This window comes from Chrysochloris asiatica, unplaced genomic scaffold (assembly GCF_000296735.1).
Source record: "Chrysochloris asiatica unplaced genomic scaffold, ChrAsi1.0 scaffold00045, whole genome shotgun sequence".
NCBI classification, from domain to species: domain Eukaryota; kingdom Metazoa; phylum Chordata; class Mammalia; order Afrosoricida; family Chrysochloridae; genus Chrysochloris; species Chrysochloris asiatica.
In genome coordinates this window covers 16777384-16805040 of record NW_006408563.1, presented here as the reverse complement: position 1 = coordinate 16805040, position 27657 = coordinate 16777384, and the positions used below count along the sequence as shown (strand labels likewise).

The window sequence follows — 27657 nt, the reverse complement described above, 5'->3', positions numbered from 1 at the left end:
TGTGAACCTGGGTGGAGATCTGGTTGGCCAATAGTCTGGCAAGACCTGAGGATCCTGGGCCCAGAGTCAGTGACATAGCCACAGAGGACTAGAGTAGAGAATGAAGCATCCAGAAGAGAGGGCATATTCACAAGAACACCTATACTTGCAGATAATACCTACTTGACCTGGCTTCAATGACTGGATGATCAGAGTTCAACTAGAAGAAGAAAGAAGATGAAAAAAAGAATAATCTGATACAATTTGATGAAGTTGACCTACACCTATTCAGTAACTCAAAAGAAGGAACAAGTGAGGATCATTCCCACCCCCTCAATACACAGGGTAGACAGGGATGGGCAACTTAAGACATTGGCTACCCAAAATGGGGGAGCTACAAAGGCAAGAAGTGACTGGCTTACAAGCTTTCAAGAGGGAGCCTTGGTCCAGAGGGCGCGGAGGAAGATAGAATCTCCACTGAGTAGTATCCAATCTGTCTGGGCGTGACTGATTTAAGGAGATGTGGATAGCACTCACATTGTACAATCGTGAATAATTACTATCAGGACTGACTGTGAGGGTTGGAAATGTAAAGGTAGACATTTTGTAGCAAAAGGAGGGGAGTGGTTGACTTTGCAGTCCAGGAGCCTTGGGACCATCAAGGGAGAAGAGCAGAATGCTGGACCTTACCCAGAGAAAGTGACGCCAGAGATGGAGGCAGAGATGATGACGTGGAGAGATGGAGCAGTTGGGAACTCTAGACCAAGACAGGGAGAGGGGCTGTGTGCTGACAACCAGGGGGAAGGCTTGCAGGGTATACCCTTTGGTTGGTCAATGATGCATGGAGGGGATTGTAACCATGGCAACGTTAACACTATCCGATAGGATGAATGTAAAGCTAATGTTCTCCCATGTAAATGATCACATAATTCACAATACAACATTTAAAAAAAAAACAAAAAACATGTATTTGAGATCAAACTTGCAACAGTAACTGAAAAAATTAGCTAGGAACCTTATGTTTATACTGTACGAACAAGTCAGAAAAGAGGTTGCACAACTCTAGGAATGTAATCAATTTCAGTAAAAGGTACATGCAGAAACTTGAACTGGTGTGCATGTTTGGCTATATAAGTTGTCAACAAAAAGATTAAAAATATTTAACCATAAAAAAGGTAGTTAAGAATGCAAAAAAAGAAAGCTGATCAGAGCTATCATGACTTTTCATACTGCGGTCATCTACCTTGTGTCTTCATATTTGACTGTGAGAAGTTCTTTCAGCTAGCCAGTGCTGATCTCTCTTACTTGTACTTTTGATCTCATTACTTTCTCTGACATTTTCTATCATCCAGGCACCTTTCACTCTCCCTCACTTCAGTTGCTGCCTCCATTCGGACTCCTCTTCTTTCCTCACAAACATTTTCAAGTACTCCTATCCTAAAAAAGGTTTGAACACTTCTATTACTCACCCCTTCTCCCTCCAGGATGTTTGGAAAACTGTACCTGTGGCTCCAACTTCTCATCATTCTCCCTACTGCTTGCAAGCTTAGCATTGTTGTGGATTTATATCTAATGATCCTTTCTTAGACTTTTTTCCTCTTGGAAAATTGCTTGTTAAGACAAAGGCAATTCAGATGAGATTCACTTCTCCCTCAGCTTGTGACACTGCACTGCCATCTCCTGCAGGTCTCCCCTTCCATCTCAATCATGCTAGTGCTAGGAGGAGCTGTTAGAAGAAAAGGGGGTGGCCAAGGTATTAAGGCAGGGGTGGAGAATGTATGGTCCATGAAACGTATCGGGTCCGCGAAATCATTTGGTCTGGCCCTGCCAAGACAAACTCAGTTCCAAGCCATCACATTAACCGGTGAGTTAAGTGCTTGACCTAATATAGCAGGTTTATTTTTATGTTGCTAATTTTGTATGGCCCACAAATGATGTTACAAATATCCAAATAGCCCTTGGCAGAAAAAAGGTTCCCCACCCCTGTATTAAGGAAATGAAAGTGATAGCAATTAATGACAAACTGGAAGGGATGTAATAAAGAGGAGGAAGATGAGGAAAAATATACATATATAAAAAGAGCGATTTCTTTTCATGTTTATTTTGTATTGTGCAGGCGAATATGGCTATGTTAACTATGGGTGGTAGCCCAGAGCCTAGATGTTTGGGTAAGCAGATGGTACTGAAAGACAAAATATGATCATAATTTTACGTATCTTGCTTTTGAAGATACTTGTATCCAAATAAAGGCAATATGTAAAACGGTTAGTACACAGGAGGAAAATTGGGGCTAACGAGAAAAATCTAAAACCAATGCCTATGTGCCAGAAGAAGAGCACAAGACATGTAACCTGGAAGAGAAATTGCACAGTTTAAAAGTCCTAACACATATTATTTCTCCTCCTTACACATTCAATTAATTGTTCACTTCTGCATACCATATCTCTCATCATCACAGTTTTTGCCTATATGGTGATTTATAATTTTATCATGTATCTTATTCCACAACCATATTTTAAGTTTCTTGAAGAATCCCTTATGCATCTTTGTAAAACATGAAGCATATTTGTCATTCATTGACATTTTCTAGAAGTATGTATTATTGCCAGAGAATGAACATGCATGCCTTCAAATTTATGTAGACTTTACAATGGACGGGACTTAATTAATATATATGTCTGTATTGGAATGGGAGTTCAAGAGGATCTGCGTCAAGAACTAGACCCTCCAGACAAACTTTTAATAATTTTGTAAATAAATTTTAACAGAAGACACACACAAATGTAAAAAACTGCCTTTTAATATTTAACCAAAAGAATAAGTGAGTTGATATAATAAAAGTTTTTTTTACTGGTATATTTATAATAATGTCTTTCCATATACCTTAATCAACATGATTATTAAATGAGAGTTAAGATGGCAGGATAATTGTAATTTACACCAAATTTAAAATGAGAGTTAAATTTCTTTAAAATACTTTTATAAAATTATAAATTGATAAAAATCCCCCAAATTGAAAGTTAACTTAATTTTAAAGCAGTTTTGAAATTAAGGTACAATTGTTTACACAACAATTAACAAGGACATGCTTTAAAGTCACATATCAAACTGCAAACTAAAAAAAAATAAAAATAAATACAATTGTTTACACAAAAATCAAGGACATGCTTCCAAGTCAGATATCAAACTGCAAATTAAAAGATACATAGAAAAAATGTAAACAGATAATAGAACATCAATATTTATAAATGTTGCTTTATAACAAGAGTGTTCTAACTATTGTGGCACTGCGGGATAATGCACTGGACTGCAAGATTGGTTCAAACTCACCACCCATTCCTTGGAAATCCTATACGGGGTTGCTATGAGTTGGAACTGACTCAACAGCACTTAACAACAACAACATAGTATGGTTCCATGAGCTACTTGTGACCAGTTCAAAATGAAAATGAAAAAAGAAACTTGTGCTAGAATGAACATCAATTCCATTACTAATCAGGGACTCAGCTGACTTTTTCATCACAGGACTTTCTTGATAAGGAAGCAAAATGCTGACTGTTGTCCTTGCACGTGTACCCTATCTCATTAATGACTGGAGAACAGGTACTACTTACTATAGATTTTTAGTACAATTATAAAGTGCCATGATAGTTTTACTGTTTTAACTTTACAGTGGAAAAAAATTTAAATGATCATTGTAATTGTCATGTATACATTATTTATTTCTAATCCAGGGACCCAATCCAAAAAGCAAATGATACTTTATAAAATTCTCCCAATTTAACATTAATCTTCAGGGGAGTTTAAGTGTTATTGGCCTCTGGTCACTTAAAAAGACCTGTCTAAATATTCTTCTTCTTTTTTTTTAAACTTGAGAGAATGAGAGTAAGAATTGATTTCTTAGTAAATTCTCTTCATTTCTTGATCCATAGTTTTTCATATGCATAATACCTCTAGAAATTTAACAGTACAGTATGATCATCTGTAAAAGCAATCAGATTCTCATTTTGGACTGATTTAAGATTTACCTGCATTGTCTTAATACTGAAAGCAAATAATGGATATTTGATAATTTAGAAACAACTCAACAGTTTAAAATATAAGTTGCTTCAGCAATGGCTAGTTTATTGGACAAAAAAACTGCTGTATCTTAAAGAATCTAAATGCATATTTACATATTATAAGAAGAGAGTTCTTTGGCACCTGAGTTGAGCACAACATACTAGAGCAAAGAATCTCTAAGAGAAAGTTGTCTAAAGACTCTATTTTAATCTGTCTGTACATATATACATACACCCATACACATGTACAAATACAAGGGTCGCTATGAGTTGAAACTGACTCAACAGCACTTTAATAATGACAACATACATATACACATATGCACACACATACAAGTAGAAGTAACTTGCTAAAGATGTTACAGGAATTTACCATTTGGCCAAATAAATTGACCTAATGATTAATGAAGTATTGTTTTAGGTTTTTTTTTCAGCTTAAAGAATTTAAAGTTTTATCAAAATGTCAAGACGTATAAAGTTTTTAAAATAATACATGAATCAAAGGGGAGCACACAGGCATTTTTTTGTCCAAACACAATTTCTTTTGATATAATAGTTAGATCATGAAGTCACAATTATCTTAATATGATAATATAACAGACTATGTGATAGTCACCAGGTAGAAACTCATCAAAGATTCCCCACTAAGTAAATGTCCCTCCCATTAAGACTTAACCGTTAGCCAACTGAAGGAAGATTCTGCTCTATAGCATTGGTCCCAGGAAATGACACTTCCAGGCGACACTGCAGATGGCCTTCTGCTGCAGCCACCACTCACTAGGGATTCTGCACAAGTACTCGAGAGCAGCTGGAGGTCACTATGTGTTAGGGTCACACCAGCCTCACTACTGCTGACCCTAGCACTGTGTTAAAGGCCTACTGGTGCTGATCATTTTTAAGCAGACTTTCAGAACTCTGAAAGACTGGTTGATAGTCTAAAACTTAGAACTCATCAAAAATCCTGTAAGCTGCCTAAGTTGTCAACATGTTCTTTTAATACCAATATTAATGTTAATTAATAATAGAAATAGTGATTAGTTTCAATATTCAATAAACACACTTGTCAGACTGAAGACAGAGTGCATTCACTTTTACCAAAGTGTCCTCTCCTCTCTGTGGAAGCCAGAAAACCTTCACCCTTACATACTATTTGCCATCTTAAGTAGGCTGAGAGCAGGCAAAAGACATTTGTAGGGCCTCTTTCATGTAGCAGAACTCATATAATGAAAATTTTATGCAGTTTCAAAATACATGTCATTTCAAAATATTTTCAATTCTAAGCTGTCTCTTGATCTTCTAGAATACAGTATACATTCTGACTTAAACCTGGCACTGTTTCCCTAAACAAATTTTGTCAAGAGAGGCATGGTATAGCCGCACCTTGGTGGGGAGGAAAAAGAACTATTAAATCAAAATGTCTTTACTTTGCTCAGTTTATAAACAAAACATTAAACACAATTATGACCCAAACCACTTTTTTTCTGATATGTAAAACACTTTGAAAATTGATTTCATTAACATATAAACTCACATGTAAAATTTTATTTATTATTATTATTTAAATATTTTCTTTTCTGCAAAGTTGCTATTTCAGGACAGGAAATGAAATTATGCTTTAAACTCAAACTTTTGCATAAAAGCACTTCCCTAAATTCTTCTATGCAAAAATGCATTTACAATATAAACACGCCATATATGAAGCTACAAACCATAATCACACACTGGAGTGGATTTAAATTTTCAAATTCAGTTTAAATGAGTCAAAGGGAAAAGTGCTAACAGAGCAAATCTGACACAAGTTCATGGGGATTGGGCAACGAGTCATCAAATCGAAATCTTTTGGAAACCATGGTGCTATCCTCGGGAATATTCTCTTTGTCTTCTCGATCGCCACAGGTTCCATTACAAGCAGGTTTAGAAGTTTTGTCTTCAGAAGATCTTACTGTATGATCCTGAATTGGAGAGGAACTGGAAGTTTCTTCAGGGTGAAACAAGTTTTCAAAGTCCCACTGCTGTAGCCAAGAATGAGAAAGGCAGATTTCTGCTGTTGGCCTTTGCCTTTTTTGGAGGTGGGAGAGAGAGACAAAAACCAAGGGAAAATTTAAAACTAAAAATAAAATTTTAATGTCTGCAGTTTGACAGAATATGTATATTTTTCATTTACTATACAAATAGCATATGTCTGTTGTACAAAATCTAAACAGTGCAAAGGGTGTAATAATGAGTTAATACTTACTAAATGCTTACTTATTTACTTTTCTGTATGTTTCAAATATATTATCTAATAATCATAGGAAACCTATGGAAGTGGGAGCTACTGATCTCCCCATTTTACACATAAAGGGAGTAAGATCCCAAGAGGCTGATATCTGGCCCACAATTTCATAATCTATAAATTGTATAGCTGGAGTCCTGGTATGGCACTATAGGATCAGCAATGGACTGGTTACCACAAGGTTAGCAGCTCAAACCCACCAGCTGCTCCTCAGAAATCCTATATAAGGTCGCTGTGACTTGGACTTGACTCCACAACACTTAACAACAACAATAAACTGTATTGCTGAGTGGAACTTTGACTCGAGAATCTGTGCTCTTACTCATAATACCACGGTATCTTCCTTGAAGGCATAAAGCTGTGTTACTTTCTCCATTCTCTCATTCCCTAGTCCCACTTCCAGAAACTTCTTCTACATATGTGTATATGCACACTCACATCCACATTCAAAAGAAACCTGATAGTTCCTGAAATTTGTTTTCTTCACCCATTCCACAACACAGCTCAAACACACCACTACAGAGAGCATTGGCATCTTCCATTGATCACAGTACTATCACTCTTCTATGTAGATCTATCATAATTTATTTAACCAGGATTGATACATCCAGCATTTTGAAATCATATATAATATTGCAGTGAATGCTGAGAAATGGTTTCTGAGCTGTTGTTGTTAGTTGCCAAGAGTTGACTCCAACTCAGGGCAAGCCCTTGTTGGAGCAGAACTGCTCCACAATGTTCTCAAAACCATGACATTTCAAAAGCAGGCTGCCGGTTACGTTTTCTGAGGCACCTCTAGCTGGGCTGGAACTGTCAATCTTTTGGCTAGTTGTCAGGTGCTTACTTACTGTGTCACCCAGGGCTCCTTTATGAAAGTAACATGATTTCAAAATTTTTAAAGGAGAAGGAAACCCTACCTATAGTTCTAATTTGAATCTTAATACAACAGATAAGGAAACTGAGTCCGATGTAACTGTCAGAGAAGACCCTGACAATGTAACTAGGACCCCAGTCCAAGGCACTACCAAGGGGCTTCAAAAAGCTTGTGTAAAAATTCCATTATCTTTTAATTCTACTTTTCGACAAACTTTCTTTATCCCCCTCATATATTAGTTTCCACTTTATATATGGTGGTGGTGATTATGTGCTATGGAGGTGGTTCCAACTCACAGCAACCCTGTATAGGGTTTCCAAGGCTGTAAATCTTTATAGGAGCCAAAACCCTTATCTTTCTTCTACAGAACTGCTAGTAGTTTCAAACTGCTGACTATAAGATTAGCAGTCCAATCCTTAAATCACAATGCCACCAGAGCTCCTTACTTTATATATAGTCAGGCCACAATAAAGTAAATAGGGTTGATTCTAGGTAAAGCAAAGGTGAGCTGGCCTTTTCTGTTCTTGCCTTGCAGATGCCAGTGAGCAAGACACGAGTCAAAGGGCATCTGATCCTTAAAGAGTTGACAAGCAATCTTTCATAGGTACTTATGGGATATCTTTATTATTATATATTCTGGTGTGGCACTGTAGGAAAAGTACTGGGCTACTAACCACAAAGCTGGAGGTTCAAATCCACCAGCTGCTCTTTAGAAACCTTATGCAGGATCGCTATGAGTCATAACTGACTGGATGGCACTTAACAAAAACAACATTATATAACTAGGAGTCTTGGTGTGGTGCTGTAGGATAAGCACTGGACTTTTAACCTAAAGGTCAGCAATTCAAATCTACCACTCCAGTCCTTGGAAACCCTATACAGACTCGTTATGAGTCAAAACCAACTCGATGGCACTTAACATTATATAACTATAATTATTTATCTACAGTCATTCACAAGAAAGTGTGGTCATAAAAACCTTTCACTTTTCTTTATTTTAGGGAATTTCAATGTTTAGCGTTAGTCAGAAATAACCCAAATATTCCCTTCACTCAAAAATTTCCTGTTATATATTTTCTATGAGGTTAGAGATTTACTATTTTATGAACCTTCTTACCAGCTTTCCATTTTACCTGTTACCTTAGAGCATAGTTCTAATGACTTTAGATTATTTTTTAAATGTATCTTTCATAATAGACTTTCTCTATTTTATAATAGCATTTAAACAAATTAATGTTATTACTTACTCTGGGTTTTTTACTAAAAGGCTCTGGATGAAGTCAGTGGCCAACTGTGAAACTGAAGAAAAAGTTTCTTCTGAATAATCTACATTAACTTGAGAAATATTGAGGTATGTTTCTTGATTATCTTCTCCCACAAATGGAGATGTATGAGTTAACAACATATATGCTATTATACCAATATTCCTGAAAAACAATTGAGAATAGGGTTAACAATTGTGTTAATCTTAAAATAGTCATACAAAGTTTAATCAATACTCTGCATATTCCTGTCCTCAAGACTTGCAAAATTAAACCACAGATTTAAATTTCAATTAAAAGTCCTGGCGTGGCACTGTGGGTTAAGGTGCTGGACTGCAAAGTGGGTTTGAACCACAAGGTTAGCGGTTTAAGCTCACCAGCCACTCCTCAGAAACCCTATATACGGTCTCTATGGGTTGGAACCAACTCGATGGCACGTAACAGCAACAATACTATAAAACTAAAATAACTGTGTGACCTTAAAGTTTGCTTCACAAAAAGGGAGCACAGCCAGAGAAATACATGCACGTGTTAGACAATTATATAAAAATATAATGTATAAAATATATGCCATTATAGATACAATTTGTCCTTCAAGACAAAAAGCTGTTCAAAGAACAGAATTCCCAAACAGTGTATCATGGCACAGCAATGATCTGTGAAATGCAAATAGGCCTTCTGGGCAAAGAAACCCAAACAAAACAGTTGCTGATGAGTGGATTCTGACTCACAGGAATCCCAGGGTCTGCAAAATAGGCAAAGCACAATGCTGGGCAGGTACATTTCTTCACTATAAAACTTTTCAGAGTCTTAGAGATGTTCATGACAAGTCTGAAGCTCCAGGACCAGAAAAAAAAACACTATAGTACATGTTTCCCCCACTTATTTAATCACAGGATCCTTCGTATAGAAAACCGATGAACACTTTTATGGATCACAGAGTAAGCCTAAACTCTTACACTTGGCCTATGGGTCAGTTCCCCAGTCTGACTTCCAGGAACAATTCTGGTTCTATTTCTTATCATATATTCAATGTGTTAGTCACAAAAACTCGTAATTCTCTAGAGAGGTATTATCATAAAACTAAACCTTTGTGTAGGTCTGCCTTCATTTTTCTGTTAAGCAAATAAGTCCTTTGTTCTTCTAGCCCCAAATCATGTCTTCCATTGAGTGTAACCCAATATGTCCGCTTGACTGCTGCTTCCCCCATCCTTATTTGGAATCAAAGAACCCCAGTAAAGTTATCAAAGCCACCAAGATGATTACAATTCATGGAGATCCCATGTGTGCCAAAGAAGAACTATGCTCCATAGGGTTTTCAATAGTTGCTTTTTCAAGAGTAGGTAGCCAAACTTTTATCCCAAAGTGCCTGTGGGCCTTCAACCAAGCATATCGTAGTGCTCTGATAGCACAATGGTGACAGAATACAAATTGGGCTGCTAACCTCAAGGTCAGCAGTTCCAAACTACCAGCTGTTTCACGGGAGAAAGATGAGGCTTTCTGCTCCTGTAAAGATTTACAGTCTTGGAAACTCTGTACAGGGTCACTATGAGTCAGAACCGACTCCACGGCACACTATCACCACCACCAAGGACTCCAGAATCTACATTTTAATAAAGGCATTTTAGTAACTAACCAACTCTTACCACATATCTGTTGCTGTGGTAATAGGATCATAATTCAGGATTTCTGGAGCTGAAAGATAAAATAAAAGTCTAACTCAACACTGACAAAATTAAATGCATGTAAGTAGAATTAAACTCAATTTTGGGAAAGTCAAGTGGTATAAAAGTCAGTAGAAATTTAGCACTGCATCAATTCTCCTGAAACTGAACTTTTAAACACAGGTAATATTAGCTAAATTGTATCCCTGAATGGTTTTAAAGCATCCATAGTTTTGGAGTAAGAGGTATAGGTGTAGTTTTTTAAAAAGCAAACTTATTACGATTACTCTCAGAAAAAAACAATTATGGAGAAGCAAAATGTTAGAGGGCTAGAATCTTTAAAAAAGTTTAGGTTTATGACTTGATTACTAATTAGCTTGCATTTTTTATTAGACTGATTTAAGTCTGTATCAGTGTAGAAAGCATGAAATGCATTACAGTGGCATTCAGAACAATTTATGTTTCTTGGGAATGCTTGACTTTCAAGTAGGTCAAATATTCCTCTTAAACGATCCAAAACCCAATTTCTTAAGAAATTGATTCCTTGATGATTGATTTGCCAAAATTAAATGTACAAAGTAAATTCTTTACACTTTCTAAACATTATCATGAATTTCAAATTAGTAAAATCTGAAACAGGATTGATGATGAAATTCTTGTTTCACAATTTGGTTTCATAATTTCTCCAAAGATAAATTGTTTTCTAAAGTTTAACATTTTTATTAATAAATCCTTTGAGACATATGATTTTTCATTTGGTTTGTTTTTCAGTTTGGGGAACATCCATTGCCTAGCTGAGTGGCACCTGTCCTGTTGAGGTACATTTATTCAATACATGTATGGGAATATCAACTTGAGCAACAACAAAAAAAGGTTAAAAAAAGAATTATTACTATTAATTAAAATACTTTATATTTAAATGAGCTCAAAAACCTTTCACATACCTAATGGAATTTGATGAATTTAGTACAATAATCCCAGAATGCCTAATCATAGATTCTTTTTGGCACGCTTTTTCAAAGTCATCCTTTCACAACTCTAAGCACAATCTTCACATTTTAGAGCAGCAGCCGCAAAGCCACATGCAGCAAGGAGTAGTACTAACAACTGCTGCCAAATAAGATGCTTGTACTGTAAATAGCTTTGGACTTGGGCCAGCATGTGGGGTCTACCCAACAACTGGGCTTCAAGGGCAACAATAATGGGTTACTGAATTCTCTCAGTTTACTCCCCACCCCATTTTCTCCTGTTTTCTAACTTCCTGTCTCCTTTTACCCATTTTATTCTTTCTATGTATAAAACCTGTGCATACAAAAACTAAACTTTAATACTAACATTTTCAATGACCTGTGAACTGTTTTGAATATCTTAATAACACTACATACACCGATCTATATTGTTGTTGTTGTTAAGCGCCATCGAGTCGACTCCGACCCATAGCGACCCTGTATAGGGTTTCCAAAGAGCAGCTAGTGAGCTTGAACCACCAACTTTGCAGTTCAAACAGCTTTGTAGTCTGAAGCATTAGCCCACAACGCTATACCAGGACTCCATATATAAAGGCATCAAAACTGAGTTTCAGTGCATTCAAATGTTTGAACTAAAAGTGTCCTGGAATTATATGTTGCAAAATATTGTTTTATAAGAGCATCATTTGCTTAAATACAAATTTTAAAGGTGTAGAAAATAGAAGGAAATTCTTACCTAAGTATTCTGGAGTACCCATTATTTCCCGAAGTTCACATGCATTTCCAATTTTTCTTGACATTCCAAAATCCACAATTTTTATGTCTCCAAGAGGGTATATACTGCTTAATAATATATTTTGTGGCTAAATAAAGCATAAGAAAAATGATAAGTAACATACAATAAATGAATACTAGTCTTAACAATAAAAGCAGTCTCAACTCAAATTTAGCAATTATATATGAGGAGCCTTTAAAAGATTGATGGAAAAATTCTATTATCTTTCAACCCCAGTTTTTCATGTGATTCTTGAAGCCCCTCATATTTCCTTGAGTTACTCATCATTTACTGAAATACTATTTAGAAAAAGGAAGTCCTGGTATGGTGCTGTATGATAAGCACTGAATCATCAGGTCCGTTTGGACCACAAGGTGGGCAATTTAAACTCAGTCTTCTAAGAAACCCTACACAGGGTTGCTATGAGTCGGAACTGACTCGATGCCACTTAACAACAGCTACAACGTTTAGAAAGAACAATGCAAATACACCCTCAAAGATATCTTTAATTCAGAGACAAGAGAGATGCTGTCAGTTGTCATTGAGTTGGCTCTGACTCACAGCAACCGTATGCACAACAGAAAACAACACGGCCCAGTCCTGCACCCTCCTCACAGTCCTTCTTAAGCTTGAGCCCACTGCTGTTGGCACTATGCCATTCCATCTCATTGGGGGTCTTCTTCTTTTTCGCTGACCTTCCACTTTATTAATCATGATGTCCTTCTCCAGGGACTGGTCTCTCCTGAAAATATCTCAGAAGTATGAGAGACAATGGCTTGCCATCCTGTCTTGTAAGGAGCAGTCTGACTATACTTCTTCCAACACAGATGTGTCTGATCTTCTAGCAGTCCATGGTACTTTGAATATTCTTCAACACCACAACTCAAATGCATTAATTCTTCTATTGTTGTTGTTGTTGTTAAGTGCCGTTGAGTCGGTTCCGACCCATAGCGACCCTGTAACAGGGTTTCCGAGGGTGTAAATCTTTACGGGAGTAGAAAGCCTCATCTTTCTCCCGCGGAGCGGCTGGTAGTTTCAAACCGCTGACCTTAAGGTTCGCAGCCCGATTCGTAACCACTACGCTCGATTCGTAAGGAGCTCTGGTAGCGTAGTGGTTACTAATCGGGCTGCGAACCTTAAGGTCAGCGGTTCGAAACTACCAGCCGCTCCGCGGGAGAAAGATGAGGCTTTCTACTCCCGTAAGGATTTACACCCTCGGAAACCCTGTACAGGGTCGCTATGGGTCGGAACCGACTCGAAGGCACTTAACAACAACAACAACAACGCTCGATTCGTAACCACTACGCTACCAGAGCTCCTATGGTCTTCCTTGTTCATTGTCCAACATCCACATGCATATGAAGCTACTGAAAATACCATGACTTGGATCAGGTGCACCTTAGTCCTCTAACTAACATCTTTGTTCTTGAACACTTTAAAAAGGTCTTGTGCAGATTTGCCTATATCTGATAATATTCTGGTATTATTCACCATGTTTGAATATCCCATATTTTGGTGCTATTCGACAGTGTTCTCTTGCCATTCATAAATTTTCATTGGCTACACATTCAAAAGTAATCCACCTCTCCCCTTATTCCTAGCCTGTCTTAGTCTGGAAGCTCAGCTGAAACCTGGCCACCATGGATGACCCTGCTGGTATTTAAAATACTCATGGCATCACTTCCAGCATCATGTCAACACACAGTACAACAAAGTGACAGGCAGTTCATAGAAGAGAGTTAGGTAGATAAATATACAGACAGACAGGTAGTACCCAATAATAAAGAATACTAAATTTTGCCCAAGAAGGCTTTTCAGTAGAAAATGCCACTTAAGCTGAATCCTAAAGGATAAGAAAGAGTACACCAGTTAGAAAGATGTTCTGAGGAACAGTACGGAAAAAGGCATGAAGGAATGAAATGCATACAGAAACAGAAAAATGTTCAGTACCCAGTGTGATGGTTCTGGATAAGTCAGGTCTGAATTTTCCTAGCATTTCTCCGTTATCTTCCAGAACTTAAATTCTGTTTTGCTATTGCAGGCCTAAACCTATTATATATCTCCCTGTTGATGCCATAGCCCATACACCTGCTGAGGTACTACATCCAAAGTCTGTGAGAAGAATCGTAACAGTCTCTTCATTGTCAAATCATAGAGACCATTCCAGGAAAACAGGAAAGGATCACTAGCTCTGTTGCTCTTGACCACAGGCTTTATAAGTATACAAAGTCAGGTTTATATGCCACTCCTGATTCAAGAGCTGTGTGGCGCTATTTAATGAACTTGATTTGTCTTTAGCATGAAAAAGACCCCACACAAAAGTGGTGGGAATATGATTATCCTGATACTTACCATGTTGCTTTTTGTCCAACATTTTATTATCAGTAAGAGAAATGGCAGTGATGCTAGACAGTAAATGCCTCTCCTTTTCATAGTCCAAAAGAAAGATCGGGCTTTTCTGGTATTGTTTTTAAAGGTGGAAGAAAAATAGGGAATGGTGGAAAAATCCAAATTTAGACATAAATTTTCTCCAAGACACCTGGGGAGAATGGTGACTCCATACAATAAGCACTGGACTACAAACCACAAGGTCAGTGATTCCAGCTCACTAGCCACTCATGGGAGGAAGTTGAGGCTTTCTGCTTCCATAAAGATTCAAAGCCTTGGAAACCCTACACAGGGTTGTTATGAGTCAGAACAAACTTAACAGCAGTTAACTACAAGACATCTAAAAGCTATCTAATTTGCAATTGGAAAAAAGAATCTGGAATTCAGGAGAAAGGCCTAAGATACAAGTAGAGACATTATGATGACAGTAGTGGAGGATACAGGATCATACAGGGAGACTGTATAAAAAGAGAAGGGTCCTATGTCCAAAGACATGGAAGACAATTAGATCCAGATCTGAAGATCCTTGGGTGGCTGTGGAGGAACTAAGGAGAAATGGTAAGAGCATGAGAGGCTTTAGTGTTAGTTTAGGGGCCTAGACAAGAGGCCTAAATGATCCAGGGGTAGGGATAGGGGGAGGAAGAGTCAAAGACTGAAAGCCACAAGAGAAAGATGAATTGATACAGTGAGAGCAAACAAATGAGGACCAGTAGGAGGCAATTTTCAGGGATGCAGATTTGAATTGAGTATTTCAGGGGTAGACAGTTTTATAATACAAGATGGTACAGGATGTAGCTGTAAGAAACACATGAAGTGGAATAACTACATGATTAGAACACATAGGAAGGATGCTTTGTAAGTTGATAATACATGCAGCCTTCTCTCTGCCAATTCAAATGAAGGCCATGAAGCTCAGAGGAAGCTAACAGATCATCCAGTGCAATACAGGAAGCCATGACCAGACTGTAGTTTCCTGTTAATGCCAGCTTGCAACTGTGCATACCAAGAACAGAGGAGAGACACAGATGTTAGTTACATCACTTAAATTCACATGCTACATTACCTTTAAATCAAGGTGCACAATGTTATTCTGATGTAGATAATAAACTCCTTCAAGTATTTGCTTAATGAGTCTGACAACATCATTTTCAGAGACCATTTCAGCCAGTTCAGGTAAACACAGGTTAAAAATTTCCCCACCTGCAGCACTGAAATAAAACGAAAATATTAGAAACTTGAGAGAAATCATTAATCTATAAATGGCAGGTTTGAAATACTTTATACCTGGTTAAGCAAAAGACAATAGCCATCTAAAGTTTAGTCACTACATATACTTAAGGACTAGTATTATCTAGGGAAAGAGGAGGGATTTTTAAGGATATATAAGGTGCTCTGGTAGTGTAGTGGTTACGAATACGTCTGCGAACCTTAAGGTCAGCAGTTCGAAACTACCAGATGTTCCACGGGGGAAAGATGAGGCTTTCTGCTCCCCTAAAGATTTACAGCCTCAGAAACCCTGTACAAGGTGACTATGAGTCAGAACCGACTTCACGGCACATAACCACCACCAACCACCATGATGGAAATACTTTAAATTCTGAATACTAATAACGGGATAATCAATAAATAAAATTAAATAGCTTTATAATTCAATAATATTATAGTCTACTATGGCACTGCATTAAAAATAATAACACTACACTATGAGCTCAACTTTGTTCCAGGCCTGTATACACACATATAGAAAGTTCATGGAAAATGGAATCATAATAGAATGGAATGCTTCCACAATTTTTTGGAGACCCCTCATAAATACCTATATACATACATACACATACATATACGAATAACATTTACTTTGATCCATGTGACAACCTTGTGATGTAGATGGTTATCACTTCCAATTTTACAGATAAGAAATAGGTACAAAGAAGTTCAGCAACTTGCACAAGGTCACACAGTAAACACGGACAGGGCGTTGGGGAAGTGGTGGGTGGTGTAAGAATGTGAATTGGCACAATGAGACTCTGCTTCCTTGACCTAATACATGGTACCAGTATTGCAGCTTCACACAGAATACTCAGGGTCTAACGCTCTCTCTCTATCTCTTTCTCTCTGTAATGAATTGAAAACATACAGAAATGCTGATTAAGGTATAGTAAAAAATCCTAAGTTCAGAAACCAATTATCTGAATTTACATCTTAGTTCTGCTATATACAGGCAATGCAATTTAGAATTAGTCACTTAATTAGAGTTTCTCTTCTATAAAATGGGTATATCACTGCAAAAAAAAAAAAAACAGGTATGTTTGAGAATGTCTCAAGTAAAGCACATCCTTTGTGATAAAATGAAAAATTCACTCAGTCTATAATAAACACTGCTATTTTTATTTATTTGGTTCACTGCTGTATACTTAGCCGCAAGAACAGTGCTGGCATTTGGTAGGTATTCAATAGTATTTACTGAATAAATGAATGCTGGCTTAAGTCGTCATTCTTTAAAGGCGCTGGAACTGAGATTCAGCAGCTTTTGGTGACTGCACGTCATGAAAAGCCATGAGAATAAAAATAAAAAAATAATCAACGGTAGTCTCAAATTTGAGTCCCAAATGGAAAGTCACAGGGCGGACACATCACAGTGCAGATGCAATTTGTAATTTAGCCATTTGGACGGTGTTAGAGTCGCTATGGGTTGGAACCGACTCGATGGCACATAACAACAACAACAACAGAGGCCATAGGGATTTGCCTTTTCATTTGGTCTACATTCTAGAGAAAACTCTGTGGGGAAGCTAGTAAGGAATACAGTGTAAGTTCTGATCACAGATATTTTACACTACTACCTCCCATTCTTCTATTTTCAACTCCTGGAAAATTCATAATAAATTAACTTCAACATCTGTTGAATGGTAAAGACAGTTAATCTGAGTTTAAAATATTGAGTTTACGATTAAATGTATAATGCTGTTGTAAAGTGCTGTTGAGTCTGTTCTGACACATAGTGCGCCTGTATAGGGTTTCCGAGGCTTTCAATCTTTGCAGGAGCAGAGTCTCATTTTTCTCCTTAGGACCCACAGACCTTGTGGTTCACAATCCAGTACTTATCATATGGAGCCATTGCACTGCCAAGTTTATAACTGTCAACTTCAAATTAAGGTACACAGAAGGATAATAGAAATTTATATTCTATGTGCTCATTTTTATTCTAAAGAAGGTAGAAATGAATCCTTTTGAATAGGTAGTATAAAGATTGCCCCAGAGCCCCTTGGTTATCATAACTCCTTCCAGGTCTCCTGAGGGAAGAGTGGCCAAGGCACCCTCAACCTCACCTTTTCTGCTTATAGTCTTTAACTTTAAAGGAAACCTCTCAAAATAAAATCATTTGCAAAAACAACAACAGCAGAGATGCTGAATTAGCACCTTTATACACATCATCTCGATTCACCAGTTGCTGACAGTTTGCCATATTTATTGACAATTTGAATCTTAGCTCTAGATATTATGATAATTTACCTTTGCATGCTGAAGGATCTATCTCTAAGAATAAAGGCATTTCCCTAACATAATCATTATCAGCATTAAGCCTAAAAGGTTATCATTAAATAACATAAATATCGTCTATAAAGGTATATTTCTATATGTATTTTTGTGCTTTGAGTCATGTAAATGTTTCATAATTTTTTTAAAAAGTGTTTTAAAAAATCATATCCCAAATTTAAATACAAAGATAAGTAAATGTACCTAATTATATAACTGACAATACACCTCTAGTCAGTTATATTCTAAGGACAAAAAGAACAGCAAAGAAATGTTGAACTTTACTAAATAGTGTGCTGTTGATCATGGGGTTAGTATTGTAATGCTGAAATTATTTTGTATACTGTATATTGCAGGATATTAACAGGGTAGAGCAAATGAGTCATTATTTGCTAATATTGGATACCAGGGTTTTCATGCGGGGAAAACAGAGATACAAATATGGAATTAGAGAAGGTGATAAAGGGCCTTGTGGCAGATTTGAATTGGGGCGACCAGAATGAATTATTATTTTTAAAAACATCATTTCCTAGGACTATTCTTGGAAAGTCCCGGTGTGGTGCTGTGGGCTAATGCATCAGACTGCAAAGTTATTTGAACTGCAAGGTTGGTGATTTAACTCACCAGCTGCTCCTTGGAAAGCCTATACAGGGTCGCTATGGGTTGGAATTGACTTAACACAGCACTTAACAACAACATTCTTGGAAAAGGCCTAAAAATCAGCATCCAGATCTTGGTTTCTGAGAACCATTTTCCACTAAAAGGAGCCAGAACTTCTTGGAGAGACCACTGATTCCAAGTCTATTGTTTTTAAGTGCTGCTGAGTTGGTTCCGATGCATAACAACTCTATGTAGGGTTTCCAAGGAGTGGTTGGTGGTTTTGAATCACCGAAGCTCAAATATGACCTTGGGTCTAGCGCATTACACTGCAGTGCCACACCAGGTCTAGGGCAGGGAAACAATACATGGTTGAGCCTGGAAATCTCCTGCCATAAAGCAAGGAAGGTCATTTCAAAAGGACACAGGAAGAAGCTTGAAAGAGCACTACTGGCTAAATTTGGAGCAACCTAACATGTAAAAGACAAGAGGCTGATTATAACCCATTAATTCAAAAGCAGTAACAAACCAAACCACAAATCCACAGTGACATTTATAAAAGGGAAAGAGAAGTAAGGAAGCTCTTCTTTACAGAAGACTACGAGCTTAATCATATTAGAAGGGATAATCATCAGTTGCCTTCCAGTGGACTCTGACTCATGATGATTCCTTTGAATTCTGAGTAGAATTTTGCTTCATGGGGTTTCCAGTGGCAGAGTTTTTGGAAGAGACTGCCAAGACTTTCTTCCAGGGTGCCTCTGGGTGGGTTCCAAATCTTTCAGTTAGCAACTGAGCACTAATTGTTTGGACCACCAGGGACTCCCAAAGGAGTAATATAATTAGAAAATCACTATTTTGTAACATCCACTGTAATCAGTAATCCAGGAAAATACCATCAATGGTCAATGAAATCACTGGATGAAAAGTTAAGAGAATTTTCACATGGATTCATAATATCACTATACAGATTACTTTTTAATTACAAATGGAAAAATGTTCCTTTGCAATGGAGACAGCCATCAGACACTACCTTAATCATGTTCAAACTTAGCAAAACCATAATGGAACAAACTGATAGTACTGCCAGCAGATCTGATATAATAAACAATACATATCACCACTTACATTTTTTTCTTGCCAAAAATATCTAACCAAAGTCTAATTAAGAGGAACAATCAGACTAGAATGTGGGACATTTCACATGACAACTGGCATAAATTTCCGCCCAAATAAGGGAGAAAAAAAAAAACCCAACTGACTACAAAAGCTTAACACAAGTACAATCTATTCATATTAATTGGACCTTTTATTGGAAAGAAAATAATAAAATGGGGCTCTAAAACATTTGGAATCCTGGTGTGGCACTGTAGGATAAGCGTTGTACTGCTAACTTCAAGGTTGATGGTTCAAACCCACCAGCCATTCCTTGGAAACCCCATACAGGGCTGCTGTAAGTCAGAATTGACGTGATGGCACTTAGCAACATTAGACATTTGAAGCTAAAAACAGAAATTTAACATAGTCTCTGTTTATATTAGATGATATTATGGAATCATTGTTAACCTTTTATAGGTTGTAGCTATGTATAAAAATGCCTTTATTCTTAGAAATAAATCACGCAAAGGTAAAGCACCACAGTATCAACAATGTACTTTAAATGGTTTAGTAAATGTGACAAAACGTCAACAACTGGTGAACCAAGGTGAAAGGTATAAATAAAGGTGTTAATTTTTACTGCTCATGCTACAATTTTGCAAAATTAAAGGCAAAATTGAAGGCAAAAAATGAGTACATACAGTGACTGGGTAGGCGGCAAACTTAGTAACAGTTCTTGTAAAAAATTCCACTTTTATTTTTCCCATATAAAGATTTTCACCCATCTTACCAAGTTTTGGTGTGGCACTGTGGGTTAATGCGCCAGACAGCAAAGTTGTTTGAACTGCAGGGTCGGTGGTTCAAGCTCACCAGTCACTCCTCGGAAACCCTATACAGGGTCACTATGGGTCGGAACCGACTCGACGGCACTTAACAACACAACCACCACCAAGTTTTTACCTTTGATTGGTATATATCATAAGGCTATGTCATAACAAAGGTGGTAATTAAATAAAGACCTAGCAATAAATTTCAGTCTCATTTGCCCTGATAAATTAAATATACTAATTCACTCAAATGTTTGCTCAGTGTCTGTTACATTTCAGTCAAAAGGTACAGAATCCTGCCCTTAGAGAATTCAGTTTGCTGGATAACTTGCCTGGATCAGTTTTAGAGCATGAATACAGCCTCTATCTGAGCTATATTTGATAAATTTTGTTGCTGCACAAAAGAGGTTTTTATGAAAGTCATAAATATTTTATTACTGTTTTTAAAAAAAATGTTAGCTAATGTTTACATACTTCATACATGCAGATGTCATGCAAATAGATAACTGTTCTAAGGTAAGATGAAAAATCCTGAACAAAAACAACTACAAAATGTATGAAGTCATACTGGTACATCCTGGTCTTTTCTGGCATTCTAATTTATTTTGAGGGTGCTAAAACATACCTTAATATGGTATCTCAAGTGTTCTAGGAAATGTACTTAATCATCCTCTCTCTGCATCTGACAAGTTGCTGAATATTTGGTGTTTTCCATTTTTCAATGACTTATGAGAAGGGATATGTTTAATTTCTTATAACTATAGTTTTTTAATATTGTATTTTATACACATACATAATTACATGTTTCTTTAAACAACACTGTGTTAGCTACAACTTAATATAGCTAACCTTTTTACAGTCCTTGGGTCATTTCTTAAGGTGCTTTTCAAATAGCTGGGCAAAATTTATAAATTACTTCATTTCTATTTGCCCATCAGATGGTTTTCCAGAATAATTCAATCAACTTTCCATGCCCTTAGCAAAATATACTCATTCTTCCACATTCCCTAAACATTGCATGTCATTCATTATTTTGTGCTATTTAATTAGTGCCTTAAATTTTTGTGTGTAAGACTGTACATTTAGCCTTGCAAAAATATTTTCAAATAAATTGTGTCCATTTAACATAATACCAATAGAAACCTGTGTAAGTTCTTATTATTTTATCATTCTTATTCTTGATATTTTAAAAGTCAGCTTACCCTACTAATTTAAACAGGTACCATACATATATCTTAAATTTGCTAACATGAATACTTACTATTCCAATATCAAAATGATTTCACTTGTATTTTCATAGACTTCATGAAGAGTAATCACACGGGGGCAAGACTTCGTTAATTCGAGTACAGCAATCTCATGGAGAATCTCTGCTCGACAATCCTGTCCTCGTCGTCTCTTTTTCAGAAACTTTGCAGCATATTCCTGGCCAGTAGATTTTGATATGCATTGTCTAACCACAGCAAATTTTCCTCTGAAAGGAAAAATAAGTATAATTAATTTAAACTTTTATGTTGAAATAAGAATTAAAGATTTTACATAATTTGATAGAAATTATACTATTGTGACATTAAAAATATAAGTAACAAACTGTAGTTAACCGTGTAAGACACATATTTTTATTTAGTCCTCACTGGTCAGATGATATTATCGTTGTTGGGCAGGGTGGATAGAATCATTTTTGCATGACAGTTCCATGGATATGCTTCATAAAAAGTACATATATGTATATATGATTTTATTTTCAAATGCTTCTAGAGGTCATATATACATAGGCTTATTCTAATCAAAATCTGTTTAAACATGTATTTGAAATCAGAAGATGACTGCAGACAAGTTCTCTCAGTAATAAACTTGTTTTACTATCATTTGTTGTTAAGTGCCACCTAGCCCATTCGACCTATAGCGACCCTGTATAGGGTTTCCATGGAACTCAACTGAAGTTGAGTCCAACTTATGGCTACCCTGTGTGTTTCCAAACACTAACAAGGAGATTGGTTAGTTTTGTTGTCTGCTAGAAAAGAGCTCTGGTAGCTTAGTGGTTATGAATCAGGCTGCTAACTGTAAGGTCAGCAGTTTGAATCTACCAGCTGTTCCATGGGAGAAAGATGAGGCTTTCTGCTCCTGTAAAGATTTACAGCCTCAGAAACCCTGTACAGGGTCGCTATGAGTCGGAACCAACTCCACGGCACATAACAACAACAACAACAATAAGACTAATACAGTACAAAGAGTCCTGATGTGGTGCTGTGGGCTAATGCATCAGACTGCAAAGTCATTTAAACTGCAAGGTTGGTGGTTCAAGGCCACCAACTGCTCCTTGGAAACCCAAAACACTGAAAACCAACTTGAAAAAATATTGTTACAAATGCTATAAAAATTTTACATATATTTTTAAATAACCAAGGTAAGACCTAAATGTGAATCCCAGAATTATAAAGGTCATCAATGAAAAATTAGGGACAAATTTAAGGGCTTTAATCCAGGGCACACACAGACTACCAAACACTGCAAAAATTTCACAAAAGAAGACAAAATGGATGACTGGGACATTCTAAAACTCAGAAATGTGTATCAAAGGATTTCACCAAAAAAGTAAAAAGGGAGATCACAGAATGGGAAAAAATCTTTGCAATTATACAAGGGACTAATTTCTAAAATTTATAGGAAACTACAACACCTCTACAAGAAAAAGACAAGTAATCCAATTAAAAAATACGCACAAGACATGGACAGACACTTCACAAAGGAAGACATTCGGGCAGCCAATAAACATCTTAAGAAATGTTCACAATCATTACCCATTAGAGAGATGCAAATCAAAACAACGAGATACCATCTCACACAAACAATAACAGCAATGTTAAAAAATGCAGAGGACTTAAAAAACGCAGAGGACAATGAACGCTGGCGAGGATGTGAAGAGACTAGGACCCTCCTACATTGCTAGTGGGAAATCAGAATGATCCAACCACTCTGGAAAACAGCATGGCACTTCCTCATAAAGTTGGAAATAGAAATACCATATGATCCAGCAATTCCTCTACTTGGTATATATCCACAAGAAATACGAGGCATAACACGAGTAGATACATGCACACCAATGTTCATAGCAGCACTATTCACAATAGGAAAAAGATGGAGACAGCCTACGTGCCTATCAATGGAAGAATGGATAAACACACTTCACTATATACAATGGAGTATTACCCTACCTTAAAGAATAACAAGGAAGCTGTAAGCCACTACGTGAGATGGATAAACCTTGAGGACATTATGCTGAGTGACATTAGTCACAATAGGACAAATATTGCATAAGACCATTATTGTAAAAGCTTAAGAAAAGATACCCATACTAACAGAGTTAAAAAAAAAAATTTTTTTTGTTGGTTATGGTGGGGGTGGGGTGGGGGAGTTTGGGGGGGTTGGGGGGAGGCGATGATAGAGCATAGGGTAGGGGGCAGACACAACCTAGCTCAGGTGTTGGGAAGGAAAATACACAAGAAGGGAGAGGGGGTGGAAGAACAAGGTAGATAGGGGAACACTCTGGTAGCGTAGTGGTTATGAATCAGGCTGCGAACCTCCAGGTCAGCAGTTCAAAACTACCAGTTGCTCCGCGGGAGAAAGATGAGGTGTTCTGCTCCCGTAAAGATTAACAGCCTCAGAAACCCTGTGCAGGGTCTCTATGAGTCGGAACTGACTCACAACATGAAGACAGGTTTGCATGGGCTAAATGGGACAGAGGTAAATAGTGATGCGTGCGCAACCTTGCAACAACAGGGTTCTGTGATACAGGGATCAAGGCATAGTCTGAAGAGGGGAAATAATACTAAGATGCTTGACTGTCTTATGAATATTGGCAGACACAACATAGCTCAGGTGTTGGGAAGGAAAATATACAAGAAGGGAGAGGGGGTGGAAGAACAAGGTAGATAGGGGAACACTCTGGTAGCGTAGTGGTTACGAATCAGGCTGCAAACCTTAAGGTCAGCGGTTCGAAACTACCAGCCGCTCCAAGGAGAAAGATGAGGCTTTCTACTCCCGTAAAGATTTACACCCTCGGAAACCCTGTACAGGGTCGCTATGGGTCGGAACCGACTCCACGGCACATAACAACAACAATTGTAAAATAGATATTTCCATGGGATAGAAAGGAATGTCGGGAACGATTACAGAAAGCTTGTAAGCCCATCTTCAGCCTATAACTGATTGGAACACCTAAAAGGGGTTCTACAACTTGCCCAGTGAAATAGGCCTCTTGTGGAGACTTTGCAGCATACGGACCTTAGTTGGAATCCTGAGTCCCATCCAGAACCTTCTGAGGTGAGACATTCCCACTAGAAAGAACAAGCAGACCATCCTGGAACAGCTAGCTAGAGCAACAGAAGATACATCTTCAAAGAAAGATCATCAGGAAAAACCCAAAACAAAAATGGTAGTATGACTGGCTACTACAAGAATACGAAGTTGTTCACCGGGAAGTCATCAAGGCAAGCAATCAAGTCCTTTCAGGACAAACCCCTCTCCAAGACTGAAACTCAAAGGAACACATGAGAAGGCATGAAAGCTTGCTGGTGACCACGTTGGTCTACTGTTGAGTGGAAGAGAAGGAAAGGCAGCAGTGAAGAAATGGGCTGAGTTTTACTAAGTTCCATAGACTCCCATTGACCTGGAGATGAGAGAGAGATGAAGAAGGGCTGGTTGGTCCAAAGTGTGGTGAGACCTGGGGACAACTGAGCCCATGGACAAGGACAAAGCCACAGAGGGCTATATCTGAGAGTGAAGCATCCAGCTGATATGAAGTGAGGGGAGATGCAAGATACTAACTTGCAAATAGTACCTAGACTCAATGGCTTGATAATCAGAACTCAACTAGAGGAAGATGAAAAAAACCCCAACAACAATAATTTTTGATAACTTGACCTATACTCATGGAGGTAGAAGCTCTAAATACCAACAGAGAGGGAAGGAGTCTTCACATCAAGTATCAATGCTATCCCCTCTGTACACAGTGTAGATAGGGATGGGCAACTTAGACACTGGCTACCTAAAATGAGGAGGCGGTAACAGCATTAAGTGACTGGCTTACAAGGTTTCAAGAGGGAGTTTAGTTTAAGAATGTGGGGGGGGGGATGTTAGAGTCCCCACTGAACAGTTTTTATCTTGTCTAGATGGGTCTGATAAAAAGAGATGAGGACAAGATTCTTATGATTCAATACTGAGTAATTTTTATACCAACTAATTGCAACTGTCCCAATTATAAGGGTAGATGTTTTGTAACAAAAATGGGGGAGTAGTTAATCTTACAGTTCAAAAAACAAAGGACCCTAGGACCATCAAGGGAGAAAAGCACAAGCGGAATGTGGGACCTCATCCAGAGAAGCAGTGACATCAGAGATGGAGGCAGAGATGAGGACATGGAGAGAGGGAGCAGCTGAGGACTCTAGATTCATGGAAAGAGAAGGACTGAGAGTTGGCAGCCAGGAGGTCGACTTGCAAAATATGCCCTTTGGTGATGTAAATTATTATATAAGCCTGAGTGTTTAAAAAAAAAGAAAGCAAAATAAATAGAGAGAAATACTGTTAACAGATGGTTCATGCAGGGGATTATAATCATTGTAATGAAACAAAGTATATGATTTGTTGAATGTAAAACTGATGATCTGTCCTGTAAACTTTCACTCAATTCACAATAATAAAAACTTTAAAAAAATAATAAAAATAAAAATTTAAAAAATGACCAAGGTACAAAATGAACCACTTACACTTATCAAAATATACACAAAATAAATAAATTTGCATTTACAACTCTAATTATTTGAAAGCACTTTTAAGGTTGGAGAATATTTGATTATATAATAGTATCTCACTGTATGCAAAAGGAATACAAATCAATACATTAAAATGAGCACATAAAAAGTAAATCAATTCCTTTATATTAAAACAACTCAGGATTTAAAAATGTTATCTGGATAAACTAAGTCTGAATAAGATTAACTGACTTACAAAAGGTCATATATGGCATTAGAGTGCCAAGAATTAAACTGTGGAATGTAAACTCTTAACTTCCTGTTCTAACCACTACAAAATAATTCTTCCCTTTAAAATCATTTTTTTTAAGAAGTGCAACTCACTCACTTCTGCCAATTCTCACTCAGATTTAGAAGCAAAAATGAGTCTAAAACAGGCATGAGAATGTGAATTTTATAAAGAAATCTACCTTGTAAAAATTCAGGAAATAAAAACTAGCTAGCCAAGAATATGCATCTGAAAATAAATACAGAATCAATTGTGATAATTTGGTTCTGTCACAATCTTATAGATAAACCATAATTCCCTCGGAAACAACAAGCCAAAATAAAATATGTAACACTTTCTATCTAATTGTTTCAGGCATTCACAAAGGCTTTCTTCAACAAGTATGGTTGTACTTATTAATCAAGTGCAAAGACGACTAAAGAACATTAGTAATAATGCTCACCATTAAATAAATGCTCCATGAGGGTAGAGGCCATATTTGTCCTCATTACTATAGTAATTATAAAATGTATACTGTGCTTACTAACAGTGCAGTTATCTGTTAAATGAATACAATGGTTATATTGGAATGCTAACTACAAGGTTGGTGGTTCAAACACAGCAGATACTTCTTGGAAACCTTATATAGAGAGTCACTATGACTAGAGGGCACTTAGCAACAACTGCTATATTATCATACTAATATTGTGTTATACGTAGTGGTTACGAATCGGGCTGCGAACCACAAGGTCAGCAGTTCGAAACTACCAGCGGTTCCGTGGGAGAAAGATGAGGCGTTCTGCTCCCGAAAAGATTTACAGCCTCAGAAACCCTGTTCAGGGTTGCTGTGGGTCGGAACTGACTCAACGCACTTAACAACAACAACAATACTTTGTATACTTAATGCATTTGGATTGTTTAAAGCTGATTTGAGATTCCAATCACTTACCTGTTGCTAAATAAGGTAAATATTTTAAATATAATTATCAAATAACTTAGAAAAAAACAGGAATTTTTTTTTCTGTTTTAAAATAATAGTTGCAATTTAGAACTATCAAAAATATAAAATCTTTAATTGAGTATGCTCCTGTGCCTGATTTAACAGAAAATTCAAGGAAACGTAAAATCCTTCACAGTAATATTTAATTCATGCCCTAAAAGGCTGAGGAGATTTCCCAGGGGTGAAAAGCTCTTGCAGTTGCTGTTTTGCATTCTAGAATGCACAATAAAATGTGAAAGGAGGGGGGAGGGTAAGCCACAAAGGAAGCTGACATTTATTTCTGAATCTGCCTCACCCTTTTAACCACAAGTTCTATGAAATCTTGCCTCACTTGGGG

The 27657-nt window shown here is 37.2% G+C and overlaps 1 protein-coding gene across 1 annotated transcript in view; it reads right to left on the bottom strand.

Annotated features, from left to right (window-relative positions):
- Positions 1–5537: 5537 nt before the first annotated feature.
- STK17B (serine/threonine kinase 17b) overlaps positions 5538–27657 on the bottom strand; it is a 43902-nt gene continuing 21782 nt past the window's right edge. The window contains exons 4-9 of the mRNA XM_006862017.1: positions 21564–21776; positions 15310–15454; positions 11820–11946; positions 10098–10146; positions 8437–8616; positions 5538–6098 (exon numbers count right to left, since the gene is read on the bottom strand). Coding sequence (XP_006862079.1) covers positions 5816–6098; positions 8437–8616; positions 10098–10146; positions 11820–11946; positions 15310–15454; positions 21564–21776 — 997 coding nt within the window. The 3' untranslated portion in view covers positions 5538–5815. The remainder of the gene's footprint in view (positions 6099–8436; positions 8617–10097; positions 10147–11819; positions 11947–15309; positions 15455–21563; positions 21777–27657) is intronic.